A 13,823-nucleotide genomic window follows, 5' to 3' on the forward strand; every position below is an offset into this window, starting at 1 on the left:
AGTATCCAGATTAGCATATAGTTGGGTGGGTCTTGCTTTTTTATCCAGTCTGACAAGATCTTTCTTTTAATTGGAGTGTTTAATCCATCTACAATTAATGTAATTATTGATATAGTTGCATTGAACTCTATCACTTTGCCATTTGTTTTCTGTTTGTCTCATCTGCCTTTCTGTTCTTTCCTCCTTTCAGATTGAATACAGGCATACCTCATTTTATTGTGCTTCACTTTATTGTACTTCACTGATACTGCATTTTTTACAAATCAAAGGTTTGTGGCAACTCTGCACTGAGCAATCTATTGGTGCCATTTTCTAACAGTATTTGCTCACTTTGTCTCTGTGTCACATTTTTGGTAATTCTCACAATATTTCAAACTTTTCCATTATTACTGTATTTGTTATGGTGAGCTGTGTGATCCGTGATCTCTTATGTTACTACTACAACTTGATGAAGGCTCAAATGATGGTCAGCATTTTTTAGCAATACTTTAAAATTGAGGTACGTACATTTTTTTAGACATAATGCTATTGCACACTTAACAGCCTATGGTATAGTGTAAACGTAAGTTTTATATGCATTGGGAAACCAAAAAATTCATGAGACTTGATTTATTGTGATATCTGCTTTTTTTTTAACATCTTTATTAGAGTATAATTGGTTTACAATGCTGTGTTAGTTTCTACTGTATAACAAAATGAATCAGCTATATGTTTACATATATCCCCATATCCCCTCCCTCTTGTGTCTCCCTCCCACCCTCCTTATCCCGTCCCTCTAGGTGGTCACAAAGCACTGAGCTGATCTCCCTGTGCTATGTAGCTGCTTCCCACTAGCTATCTGTTTTACACTTGGTAGTGTATATATGTCAATGCTACTCTCTCACTTCATCCCAGCTTACCCTTCCCCCTCCCTGTGTCCTCAAGTCCATTCTCTACGTCTGCATCCTTATTTCTGTCCTGCTCCAAGGTTCTTCAGAACGTTTTTCTTTTTAGATTCCATATATATGTGTTAGCATATGGTATTTTTCTCTTTCTGACTTACTTCACTCTGTAGGACAGACTCTAGGTCCATCCACCTCACTACAAATAACTCAATTTCGTTTCTTTTTATGGCTGAGTAATTTTTCACTGTATATATGTGCCACATCTTCTTTATCCATTCATCTGTCGATGGACACCTAGGTTGCTTCCATGTCCTGGCTATTGTAAATAGTGCTGCAATGAACATTGTGGTACATGACTCTTTTCGAATTATGGTTTTCTCAGGGTATATGCCCAGTAGTGGGATTGCTGGGTTGTACGGTAGTTCTATTCTTAGTTTTTTAAGGAACCTCCACACTGTTCTCAATAGTGGCTGATCAATTTACATTCCCACCAACAGTGCAAGAGGGTTCCCTTTTCTCCACACCCTCTCCAGCATATACTATTTGTAGATTTTTTGATGATGGCCATTCAGACCAGTGTGAGATGATACCTCACTGTAGTTTTGATTTGCATTTCTCTAATGATTAGTGATGCTGAGATCCTTTCATGTGTTTGTTGGCAATCTGTATATCTTCTTTGGAGAAATGTCTATTTAGATCTTCTGCCCATTTTTGGATTGGGATGTTTGTTTGTTTGATATTGAGCTGCATGAGCTGCTTGTATATTTTGGAGATTAATCTTTTGTCAGTTGCTTCATTTACAAATATCTTCTCCCATTCTGAGGGTTGCTTTTTTGTCTTGTTTATGGTTTCCTTTGCTGCGCAAAAGCTTTTAAGTTTCATTAAGTCCCATTTGTTTATTTTTTTTATTTCCATTTCTCTAGAAGGTGGGTCAAAAAGTATCTTGCTGTGATTTATGTCAGAGAGTGTTCTTCCTATGTTTTCCTCTAAGAGTTTTATAGTGTCTGGCCTTATATTTAGGTCTTATCTGCTTTATTGCAGCAGTCTGGAACCGAACCCACAATATCTCTGAGGTATACCTGTATTTCTCCTCCATTTGCTCTTTAGTTACATCTGCTTTTTTGTTGTTGTTACTCTAGAAATTACAATATACAGCCTTAACTTATCTACCATGAATTAATATTATACTTCTTACTGCAGTGGAATAATTCTATTTACTCCTCTTCCCATTCTCTTCACCATTAGTATATATTTTCCTTCTAAATAAATTATAAACCTCATAAGGAATTCATTACTGAAAATAAACTTTTTAACCTTTTAATTTTGAACCAATTAGAGAGAATTTGGAAAAATAGCACAGAGAGTTCCCATATACCTCTCACCCAGTTTCCCCCAATGTTAACATTTAATATAACCATACAATTATCAAAATCAAGAAATTAACATTGGTGCAGCAACAGAATTGACTGCAGACCTAACCTAAGTTTCACCAGTTTTCCCACTAATGTACTTTTTCTATTTCAGGGTTCCATCCAGCATCCCACCTTGCATTTATTGTTATTTCTCCTTAGTATCCTCTAATCTGTGACAGTTCTTCAGTCTTTCCTCATTTTTTATGACCTTGATGCTTTTGAAGAGTACTGGTTAGTTATTTTATAGCATGTCTCTCGATTTCAGTTTGTTTGAAGTTTTCCCATGATTAGAATGAGGTTATGCATTTTTGACAATAATGCCACAGAAACTATGGTGTCAGGAGATTCATGATATCAATATGTCTTATTACTGGTAATGTTAATCTTGGTTAAGATGATGTCTACCAGGTTTCTTATTGTGAAGTTCTTTCCCTTTGTAGTTAATAAATATTTTAGAAAAGATACTGTGAAACCATGTGAATATCCTTTTCCTCCTCAAACTTTCACCTACTGATTTTAGTACCCATGATGAATCTTGTCTGTAGCAATTATTACTGTGCCATTCACCTAATGGGAATTTTTTATTTCCCTCTTTCCTTCTACTAATCACAAAACTGCCAGTTTTTGTTACTCTGACAATGTCTCTATTTTGCCCTCATTTTTGCTAGATATGCAATTTTAAGTTGAGAGTCCCGTCCCACCCCATCATCCTCCAAAAACCTTTAAGATGCTGTCCTATTGTTTTGGGCTTTCATTATTTCTGATGGAGACCAGCAATAATTTTTATTGTTTTACCTGTAGGTAAAGAGTCTTTTTTTCTCTGGCTGCTTTTAAGATTTTTCTCTTTACTTTGGTTTTGAACAATTTGACTAGGATAAACTTGGGTGTGATTCTGTGTTTATCCTGCTTGACATTCATTGACCTTTTTGATCTGTCAGTTGAAAATTTTAATCAGAATTGTAACTTTGGGGCCTTTAGTTCCTTGAATATTTTTTCCTCTTATATTTCTCTCTCTTCTTCTTCTGGGGTTCCAGTTATGTATGTGTTAGCCTACTTAGTATTGTCCCACAGGTTCCTGAGGCTTTGTCCTTTCCATCCTTTTATCCTCTGTGCTTCATATTTTGGATAGTTTTTAACTGTCCTGTCTTCAAATTCAATGATCTCTTGTTCTGCAGTGTTCAACCTGCTTAAAGCCTATGTACTGAATTTTTCATTTCTGTTTTATTGTTTCAGTTCTCAATTTTTCCTTTTTGTTCATTATTTATTTATTTATTTATGGCCACGTTGGGTCTTCGTTGCTGCACGCAGGCTTTTCCTAGTTGTGGCAAGCGGGGCTACTCTTCGTTGTGGTGTGTGGGCTTCTCATTGCGGAGCATGGGCTCTAGGGGCGCGGGCTTCAGTAGTAGTGGCACACGGGTTTAGCTGCTCCGTGGCATGTGGGATCTTCCCTGACCAGGGCTTGAACCCGTGTCCCCTGCACTGGCAGGCAGACTCCGAACCACTGTGCCACCAGGGAAGTCCCTGTCCTTTTTTTTTTTAATAGTTTCCATGTCTCTACTGCGCTCCCTCATCTGTTCCCTTGTTGTTTGCATCTTTTATTCTAAATCCTTAACTTTGATGTTTTTGAGGCTTACATGGAAGCATTGTTAAGGTGGATCCTAGAGTAGCTCTTACTTTAGGGCTAGAGTAGCTCTATTCCTAAATCGTGTCCTTTCTTGGGTCTCAAATGAATGCCCAATGTTCAGATAAGTCTTTCTAACTAGCTGGTCAGAACTCCTGTGCACCATGTGGCCTCTCAAATCTCAATTCAACGCACCATTCCGCATGAGCTGTTTTTGCCAGGACTTGCACAGTGGTATACCAAGGGGAGGAAATGACTTATCCTAGTAGGTAGTAGAATTATCCCTGACGCTGTTTAGAATTGCTTGCACAGATGAATTTGAGTCTGTTGTACTGCTCTTTTAAATTTCTCTAGGGACACATATTCCCCCTTATTCCTTGCACCTGAAGTAGACACACCCCACCACTTCCTCCTTGGTATGCAATTGCCTTGTAGCCTCTTGCCTTGTGCATATGTAGCATAGCACTCAAAGACTGAAAGATTCAAATTTCTAGAGCTCCCGTCTCTGCCTAGTTCTCTTCTTTCTCCTACCTGACCACAGATCTAGCCATTTCAGTAGTCCCAAATTCCAATCTCTGCCTTCTTCAGCTTAGTGATATCAATTTCCTGTGCTTGACCTCTAAAAATTTACCCCATGGTCTGGAAAATGCTTCCAGGCAGACAGCCGGGCACTCACAGAGCTCACCTCACCTGTTTCCCCTCTTTCAGTGATCACAGTCCTTTACCACTTGGTTGTCCAACACCTGAAAACATGTGCTTCAGATACCTTGGCTAGTTTTATAGTTGTTTACATATGGAAGTAGTCTACTCTAGTAGCAGTTATTTAGCCAAAACTAGAAGCAGAAATCTGTACTAATGGCTTTAGGAAACACACTGCACTCCTAATTTATACATAAAGTAAAAAAAATTTTTTTCCAAAATTCACAAGAAAGATTTCTTGTAAATTGAACTGGAACTTCAAAACCCACCACTGAGTTCAAAACGACAGAGTCCCACACAAAAAAACCTTTGTGCCACCTTTGCTTCGACTTCCATACAAACAAATAAATAATTTAAAATATGCTGAGTCCCTTTAACCAAAAAAAAAAAAAAACAAAAAACAATAGGTTGATCACTATTGATTTGTATGATTATCTCGTACCTTATAGAGCTTGAGAATTGTTTTAATGCATTCATGCACAAACTTGGTCTGCTTCTGAAGACTTCCACCATATAGCGCCACCAGTTCTTCATTGAAATTCACACTAAAGAAATCAAAGTGGTACTTGAAGTCAATGTCTTCAGCTTTTCTAAGTGCAATAGAGCCAATAGAACGAACTGCAGAGGAAAAAGGTGAAGTGCACATTAAACAAAAATTTTTAAAGTTTCATCTATTCTTACTTCAAAGTCTCTTGACAAATAACTTTATCCCACATTCTGAATACAACCTATTTCAGGGTGACATCCTTAACAACAGCAATTTCGAAAAACAAATCAACTTAGCAATTGTGTGTCTTATCCTGTAACTTTTTTTAAGTTAAGTATAACGTGAATGGTTCATTCATTCTCTACCTGCTTCCCCTGCAGTAGGGGCAACAATAGCTAAAAGGGAAGGAAGGATTCCTTGAAGAATAAGAAATAGGAATTTTGTCACACTTCAGGATTTTAAGAATGAGAAAATTCCTACAAGAAACGTCTGCTCATTACACCTCATCACAGTGGGGTAAATACTCATGCATAATTTGTCTCTTTTTCTTACACATGACATCCAATCATTAGTAAATCTTGTCATGCTCTGCCTTCTAAATATATCCCCAATCAAGGCTTCTCACCATTTCCACCACCACCTTCCTAATCCAAGCACCATCATCTCTTGCCTGAACTACTCTAACAGTTTCCTAAATGGTCTCTCTGCTTCCACTGTTTTAGGTTTTGATAAAGTAGTCTACATATATATACAACTTTTTTTTTCAGTTGCTGGTCTCTTAATTTCAAATGCAATTCCCATTTCCTGCATTTGTACTCTCTAGGTTTTGGGTTTAGCAAACAAAATAGCTGTTTGCCACTCCTTTTTTTTTAAACATATATAACTCACGTACTATACAACTCATTGTGTAAAGTGTACAATTCAATGATATTTTGTATAGTCAATCATTTCTGCAATCTAACTTTAGACATTTTTTAATCACCCCAGAAAGAAAACCCTGTACTCATGAGCAGTTACTCCTCATTCCTCTTCTCCTCCTAATTCCTAGAAAGCACTAATATACATGTGCGTGCATATACATATATATATGTGTGTATATATATATAGAACTGAATCACTTTGCTGTACAACTGAAACTAACACAACGTTGTAAATCAACTATACTTCAATTTAAAAAAAAATCTAAGATGATAAAAAAACAGTAAAAGTTATTTTTACTAGATAAAAAAACAAAAACCCGATGTTAAGTGGAAGAAGCCAGACACAGAACAATGCGTACTGAGTGATTATATTTATAGTGCGACGTTTAAAAATAGCCCCAAACAAGTAGACTGTATTAGAGATGCATACTTAGATGCTAAAACTATAAAGAAAGTCAAGAAAATGACTACCTTAAAGTTAGGAAGGGAGGGAGTTTTAATCAGGAAGGGGCACACAGGAGGCTTCCAGGGTGCTGGCAACCTTCTACTTCTTGCCTTGGGTTTTGGTTCCATGGGTACTCACTTTATAATCATTTTTAACCTAATAGCCATATTCTATGCATTTCTCTGTATATGTGTTATATTTCAAACACAATGATTAAATTAAAAAATCAGAGTATATCATTTCCTACCCAAACCCTCCAATAGTTTCCCATCACACTTAGATCAAAATTCTAAGTCTCTTCCACACCTTTTATGACATAGCCTGTGGCTACTTTTCCATCCTCATCTCTTTTCACTTTCTCTAGTCTCAGTGGTCTTGAACGCACCAAGCACGTTCCTGCCTCCGGGTCTTCCCCAAATAGTCACATACCTCAGTCCCTTGCTACATTCAAGCCTCCGCTCAAAATGTCATCTCCTCATACTGGCCTTCCCTGGCCACTTCATCTAAACTAGCCACCTCCTGACCCTGTTTATCCTTTATCCCTTACTCTGGTTTATTTTTCTTTCTAACTTTTAATATTACTGGCGTACTGATATCTAGAATATCTAGAATACTGCCTGGCTCATGGTAGGTACCCCGTAAATATTTGCTAGCTAAATAGATAACATGTAAGTAATTATACTAAATGTTGAAATAATTATATTCTCATTATACAAAAGAATACACCATTTAATAACAACAAAAAAAGAGCAGGTTTTAGCTGAAATTACTTCTAGATTGCCTGACTGTTAGGCCAAAAATAACTGCTATATTTCAATTTGGAATCTGTACACATAACTTCCCTACCCCCACCTTTCTGTGTTTCCCTCAGTATTTCTAGATCTAATTTAAATAGCTCCAACACAAAGAAACCAGTCTCCTCTCTTGTTCAGCAATAATATAAACCACTGATTTACTTCTCTAATCAATGCTTTAGGTTCTGTTTTCTGTACCCTCCACTTCTAACATAAACCTCTTTCTTCTGCTGATTCCTGAATTCCTATATCATCTATTTATCATTCCACTCCATCTTATCTTCTCCTACTTACTCTTTGCAAAGTGGCTTGCAGCTATTCTTTTTTGTGTACTTCTCACATGTACTTCTCTCAGACAAAATGTCATATATTTGTGTCTCCCAGTATGCCTAGCGTAATACCTAACACAGAGTACATGTCTAATAAATTCTTCAATTGAATTTCACAGCTTTCAAAATTTACTTTTGAGACTTACCTTGCTTATAACTTCCAGCATTACCGGGAAGAAAGAGAACAGGAATACCCGTTAAAGGGAGAGCTTTGTGTTCTTCAGCATAGGATCCTTCTCCATAAAGATATAATTCATATGCAGGATAGCGTTTTGCCAGTTTCTTTGGAAGTTCTATTTTCTATAGGAAAAAAAAAAGCAACTTCACTTTAATCAGTTTTACTAATACAATTCAGTCTCACCGTACCCAATTCTGAATTTGAAATAGTACAATATAAAAATATTACTGATGATAAAACTACACTTAATGCACAAGTTCTACTTTTAGTTTACACATATGAAGACTCAGTCTTGAATTATGTGAGCTTTAAACCATGTAGTCTTCAAGAAAGCATAAAATGGGACTACTTGAAATTCTAATAAATACAAATTACTCAGAATAGCTACTGGCAAGAGAAAAACACTGGTTTATGTCAGCAAGTTCCATGTTAACATAATTGAAAATGCATTTAATTTAGTATCAGTTATCAATTATACTTAGAAATGATAAAAACGTTCCATTATCAAATGAATTCTTTTTTGCTATTTTAAACGGCTTTGTAATGTCTCTCTCCTTTCACTCAGGCCTAACTATATACTCCAAGCTGTTACATCATTCAAAGGAAAGTAAGTTTGTTTTATAATGCAGCTTTCTGACCTCTCAACTTAATATGCTTGACCTACAATGTGCTTAACAAATTAATCTGAACCTTACAGCCATGTCTTGGTTGAGACATGTACACTCTTCTCACCATGAACATTCCAGTGAATTAGCAACTGTTTCAGTTTTCATGGACTTGGTGCATGGTTTATCAGCAAGACTAAAACTACTCTGCAATTCATATTACTGTATACCAAATGAGCCAGTAATTCACATAACATTTCTTTCAGCAAAATACAAATGAAGTCTTAATGTCATCCCCAAAAGGTAGGCATCTATAAAAGTGGGAGTAAAGTATAAGCTCTTCTTCTGCTCCTTTCTTCCCCCTAAGGGATGGAGACCATTAAAAATGAAACCAGTTACATTGAACAGTAGATTTTATTTAAGTAGACGTGAATAGATTTAATGATCTAGCAGTAATGTACATGTGCTTGGTAAAAATTTTAACTACTGAATGAATTTTGAAAATTGTAAATGGATAATGACTACTGAAAAAAATCCCTGTTCTAGAAAGCATAATTCTGATCATTCGTGCAAATTCCTGAATATTCCTTTGAGGATAGTACCATAAACAATCTGTGCCAATAACACCATGAAAACATCTTTAGAGACTATGACCTTATTGTTTAAGATACTAGCAACTTTATCTCCTCAAATATTCAAAATACCAACCCCACTATTTGCTTTATATGTGTACATGTACTTCAACTCAAATTAGTCCCAATATTAATTATGCATAGTAAATAATCAAAAATAAAAATGATGTAATATTTTGTTTCTTTAGGTACAAATTAAGCAAAAAGAAAATATGAGAGAAAAAGGGAACAGTTATCTTAACTCCTCTCAATTTAGTACACCATTTGATACAGCAGTACATGCGTATTAGATCACTATTCTTTAGGACAGTAACTAAAAAAGTTTTGAACTACTTGAAAATTAACTCAGAAGAACAGGAACTATCAAATATATAGAAAAAGAAATATTTAATTCTCTGGAGACAGAAAAACAAGCGAAAGAATATTACTTGATATATTTCATAATCTACTATTATAAAGGCAATTTTATAGTGGGACAATGTACACTTAAAAATATGAAGGCATATAATGTGGAGTAGAAAAAAGTATAAAGGTGGAAAAAAGAGGTAGAACAAAAATAAAAAGTGGGAGTTGTAGGCAATGGCAAAGCTGCATTTCCAACAGAATTCAAGTTGGGAGTGAGTGGCAGGAAAAGACAGGAAGGGTACTGACTAGATTGAGGACAGAAAAGATGTAGGCATACAAAAAGGATAAAGATGAAAAATACAGAAGAGGGTCACTGGGTTTTAAAAAAACACATTTATAGTAACAGGACTCCAATATATTTTAAATTATTTTATATTGATTATTTTAAATGAGAACCCTCCCCCCCCAAAATTAAACAATCCATAGTCCATACTGCTGTCAAGAAATAATCTTTTAAGACATACACCTTATGTGTTTCCTCACTGCATACACAAATGATAAACACTTAAGAGAGAGGTCCTTTAAAACCTGGCTCTAATTATTCTTACCTACTTCCTTATAATTTACCCATGCCACATTTTAAATTTTTTAATATGTTCCAAAATTCAAGATTCAACAGGGTATATACTGAAAAGGCTCTCCTACCCCTGGTTCATTAGCCATCCAGTTCCTTACCCAGAAGGTAACCAATGTTAGCAGTTTGTGCTTCCAGAAATACCAATATTTTACATATATACAAATACAGGCAAATTTGTTTTAGGTTATTTCTCCTTTTTACATAAATGATAACATACTATAAATACTACTTATGGCATGTATCCTGGTGCCTTCCCACCTTCACAAATGCTGTTCTTTATTCCTGCAGTTTTCTTGTTTCTGCACCTTGTGAACTGTATACATATCCTCCACTGCCCAGTGCACAACCTCTTCTCAATAGCCTTTGACTACCCAACACGAACACGGCTGCTCTCTTCTGTGAAGAGCCTCGTACACACTCTCTTACAGTGAAATTATAACATTTAACACATTATATTTTACTTATCCATTTCACTCCTGTCTCCCCCATTATATTTTAAAGACATAAATTTAAAGGCACAAGGTCTGATTCATCTCTAATTCCCTCTCACCCATACCCAGGATCTAGAATATATCTACACAGAGAAGTCATTAAATAAATTATATGCTAAATAAACATCACACTTAATAACAAAATATATGAGTCATATTTCCCAATATCAACATTTCCTTTCAGAGAGCAATTGTCAGGTCACATATCTAAAGAGAGCCAAACTGTTGCATGAAAAAACACAACACAGATGTTTTCTTATTGAATTCTACAATTTGCCTAGAACTGTTTGCTACCAAATACAAGCTCTGCCTTGCTGTCATAATAAGGCAAGAAGCTTTAAAGGATAGTGTGTATTTTGCCTGGTAGGTGTGTGAGATGTTCAATTAACTCTGAATAAGTGAATCTAGGAAAACTAAAGGTAGAGGATTAATAAAGATACTCGAACAATTTAAAATTCAAAACAATTTTTTCAGAGTTTCAAATTCCTGTCCCACATTTTATTTTTAAAATGGAGAATAAAATTGAGCATGTTTCAACTAACCTTTCAAGTGCCTCTAAAATTCCACTAAAGAATATGCAAACGAGCAGTAAAAAAGAAGAAAAGCATCAAGAAAGAGAAGAAAATCCAACAACCAGGACATCCCATATGCTGAATATCAACCTGTGAACAATTAGACCTTACTATAAAATATAATTTAAAGCAACATAAAAAATATGTTTAGAACACTTTTAACAAACCATTGGTTCTTAATAGGCTGACCCCAATTACCCAGAAATCTCACATTATATTCAAAATGAATCATTTCTGTAGGCAGCTTTTAACTGTATTTGTAAAATAACGCAACCTAGTGTGCACAATAAAAGGACTAAGGGTCAAAGACAAATACTGTAGTGAATAAACACTTTTCACATCATAAAAATAAAAATTTACTGAAAATGTGTATCAAAAACTCCTCCCACTGTAATATTACTGTGCTAACATATTATTAACAGAAGTGTAAAACCTCAAAACAGCAAAAATAACTAAATAAGACTACCTAACAACACCAAAAAACCCAAATAGCTCTTTTGCATTAGCTACACTAATTTTCTGTGTCTTTCCAGTCAATTTTATGAGGCACGAAATACATCTGTGAGGTCCATATGCTTTGTTCCCAACATTAAGTGATTTCTACTACTGCAAATATTAAAAGTTTCAATAATTGTGGGTAATCTAAAAATAAACAGGAATTAGTACTGTACTGTTCCAAAATGATTTTATTTTAACCAAACTCTTCAATGCAGTACAAAACTAAAATGACCTACTTCAATCTATTGGGAGTTTCCTAATTATTAAACCATAGAAAAATGAAAGGAGATTATAAGGGCTCTATTCTCAGTTTTTTAAGAAATCTAAACTAAAAGCCCATATATTTAACTATATGTGGCCTCTGATAAACATAAACCAGCATATTCATTTAGAAATTAAGAGACAACAGTAACATGTTAAAATCTGCTCCTTCAGTAGCATCTGATATCAAATGCTTCCACTTCCTAAGCACTGATGCAAAACCAAGGTAAAGATCTCAAAACAAATGAAATCTAAATTCGAATTTTGCCCATGGGAAAGGATGCTGTTCAGCAATTTAAACCTTAAGTAGTTTTAAGATCTAAATAATAGCAGGATAATCAAATAATATGCTCCTCCATAATGACCTGTACACGGAAACAATCAGGATCTGCATCCTTCACCTCAAAGAATAAATCTGCTACGGCTTTAAATGCATTTTATCAATATGTATTATAGTACATATACTTCTAAGGTAGGGAGTTATCATTACGATACATATTCCGTAATTAGGAGATGCAGTTATAAAGAAAAGAATCATTCGGAAGAAATTTCTCTGGACGGTTGTGCCATCTGTCACCATCTCTTTTTACAGCTGGTCATGAATGAAATTCTAGCGTCTACTATGCTGAACTGATAAAGCAACTGTGACTGAGAATATCCAAAATGGAACGAAAGAGGTGGGGGCGGAGAGAGGAAGAGAAAGAAGGGCCGGGTCTCTCTTCAATTGCAAACACAGTGAGAAAACAAAAATAACACCATGAAATAGATGTTGTATGCAACTGGTAAGGGGCGACACGCATCAACACAGGACGCAAGCACACGCACCGACCCACGACCTACAATACAAGAGGGCTCCGCAAAACCTTAACAGGAGAGAACTGCGCTAGTTCCCCATTTATTTACTCATCAGGTTAGCCTTTCAGACGTAAACCCCTGAAGTCTCTAAGGCAACCCTGGGAACTGTGTAGCCAGTACACGCTCTGCAGAAGCTCGGTTCCTTTCCAGAAAAGCGAGAGGTGACGCGCCAACCCCAGGGCGGGAGGGGAAGAATTTCGGCGCGTGGGAAGCAAAGGAGTGCCCGGGGCACCTGTTAAGGCAGGGAGGCGGGGAGGATGGGGTCTGGGTTTGGGGAGAGGGACTGGAGCTGCGTCTCTGGGAATGAGGGGCGTTGGGCCCGGCCCTTCTGATGAGCCTGTGCTTGGGATTTGGGACCGCGAAGGGACCGGGGAGCAACCTGGAGGGGGGCGGGGAGCATGCTCGGGGAACCATCTATCAAACACCCCACCGTGAAGAGACGACACAAAGGGCAGGAGCAAGGGGCCGCGGGGGGCTGCGGAGTCTTCCGGGGCGAAGCAAGCTGGGACAAGGCTGGGCTAAGGGGGCGGGAGAGGCGCGGGGAGCCGACGCAGGGGAAACACACACTGGAGGGGCCCGAGCCTCGGAGCGCCCAGAGAAGGGAGGGTGGAACCTCACCTGATACTCCGGATACTCAAACATGTAGCTCATACTGCACTTGTTTTCCTCAAAGCCGAAGAAGACGTCCCACAGCCCCAGGGTCGCCATGAAGACCATGAGGGCATAAAACGCCAGGTTCCAGAGATTGACGGAGTGGAGGAACATGGTGCTGCCGCCGCCGCACCCGCGGGACCCCCAACCCTGACTCAGGGAGCCGAAGAACGCCCGGCTGCCCGCCGGGGAGCTAAGCCCAAGCACCGCGCGCCTGCGTGGATGCCCGGCCAGCCCGCGGGCCCGCCGCGCAGTGCGCCTGCGCGTAGCCTGTCGGCGCGCCTCCAGCCAGGAGTCTAGCCTGCAGAGGGGGAGGCGGCGTTTGCTGCGGGAGCGCGAATGAGAGGGCCGAGAAGGGAGAAACTGAAGTGGGCTGGGTTGGAGGGTGAGGGGAGAGAGGGAAGGGCGCGAGGAGAAAGAGGAAAGGGGAGGGAAGGGCAATGAGAGGCTGGCTGTAGGGAAAGAAGAAGAAGTGGGGGGCGGGGGGGTACTAGCGAGGGATGGGCG

General features: G+C 37.9%; 1 protein-coding gene across 2 annotated transcripts in view; it reads right to left on the reverse strand.

The window, feature by feature from the left end:
* The window catches only part of PGAP1 (post-GPI attachment to proteins inositol deacylase 1), an 81,975-nt gene extending 68,429 nt beyond the window's left edge, over nucleotides 1–13,546 (reverse strand). For both annotated transcript variants that reach the window (XM_007190457.2, XM_007190456.2), the window contains exons 1-3: nucleotides 13,284–13,546; nucleotides 7,738–7,891; nucleotides 5,059–5,234 (exon numbers count right to left, since the gene is read on the reverse strand). In XM_007190457.2, coding sequence (XP_007190519.1) covers nucleotides 5,059–5,234; nucleotides 7,738–7,891; nucleotides 13,284–13,430 — 477 coding nt within the window. In that variant the 5' untranslated portion in view covers nucleotides 13,431–13,546. The remainder of the gene's footprint in view (nucleotides 1–5,058; nucleotides 5,235–7,737; nucleotides 7,892–13,283) is intronic.
* Between the last annotated feature and the right edge of the window lie 277 nt (nucleotides 13,547–13,823).

Source organism: Balaenoptera acutorostrata, chromosome 8 (assembly GCF_949987535.1).
Source record: "Balaenoptera acutorostrata chromosome 8, mBalAcu1.1, whole genome shotgun sequence".
In the NCBI taxonomy this organism is placed as follows: Eukaryota; Metazoa; Chordata; class Mammalia; order Artiodactyla; family Balaenopteridae; genus Balaenoptera; species Balaenoptera acutorostrata.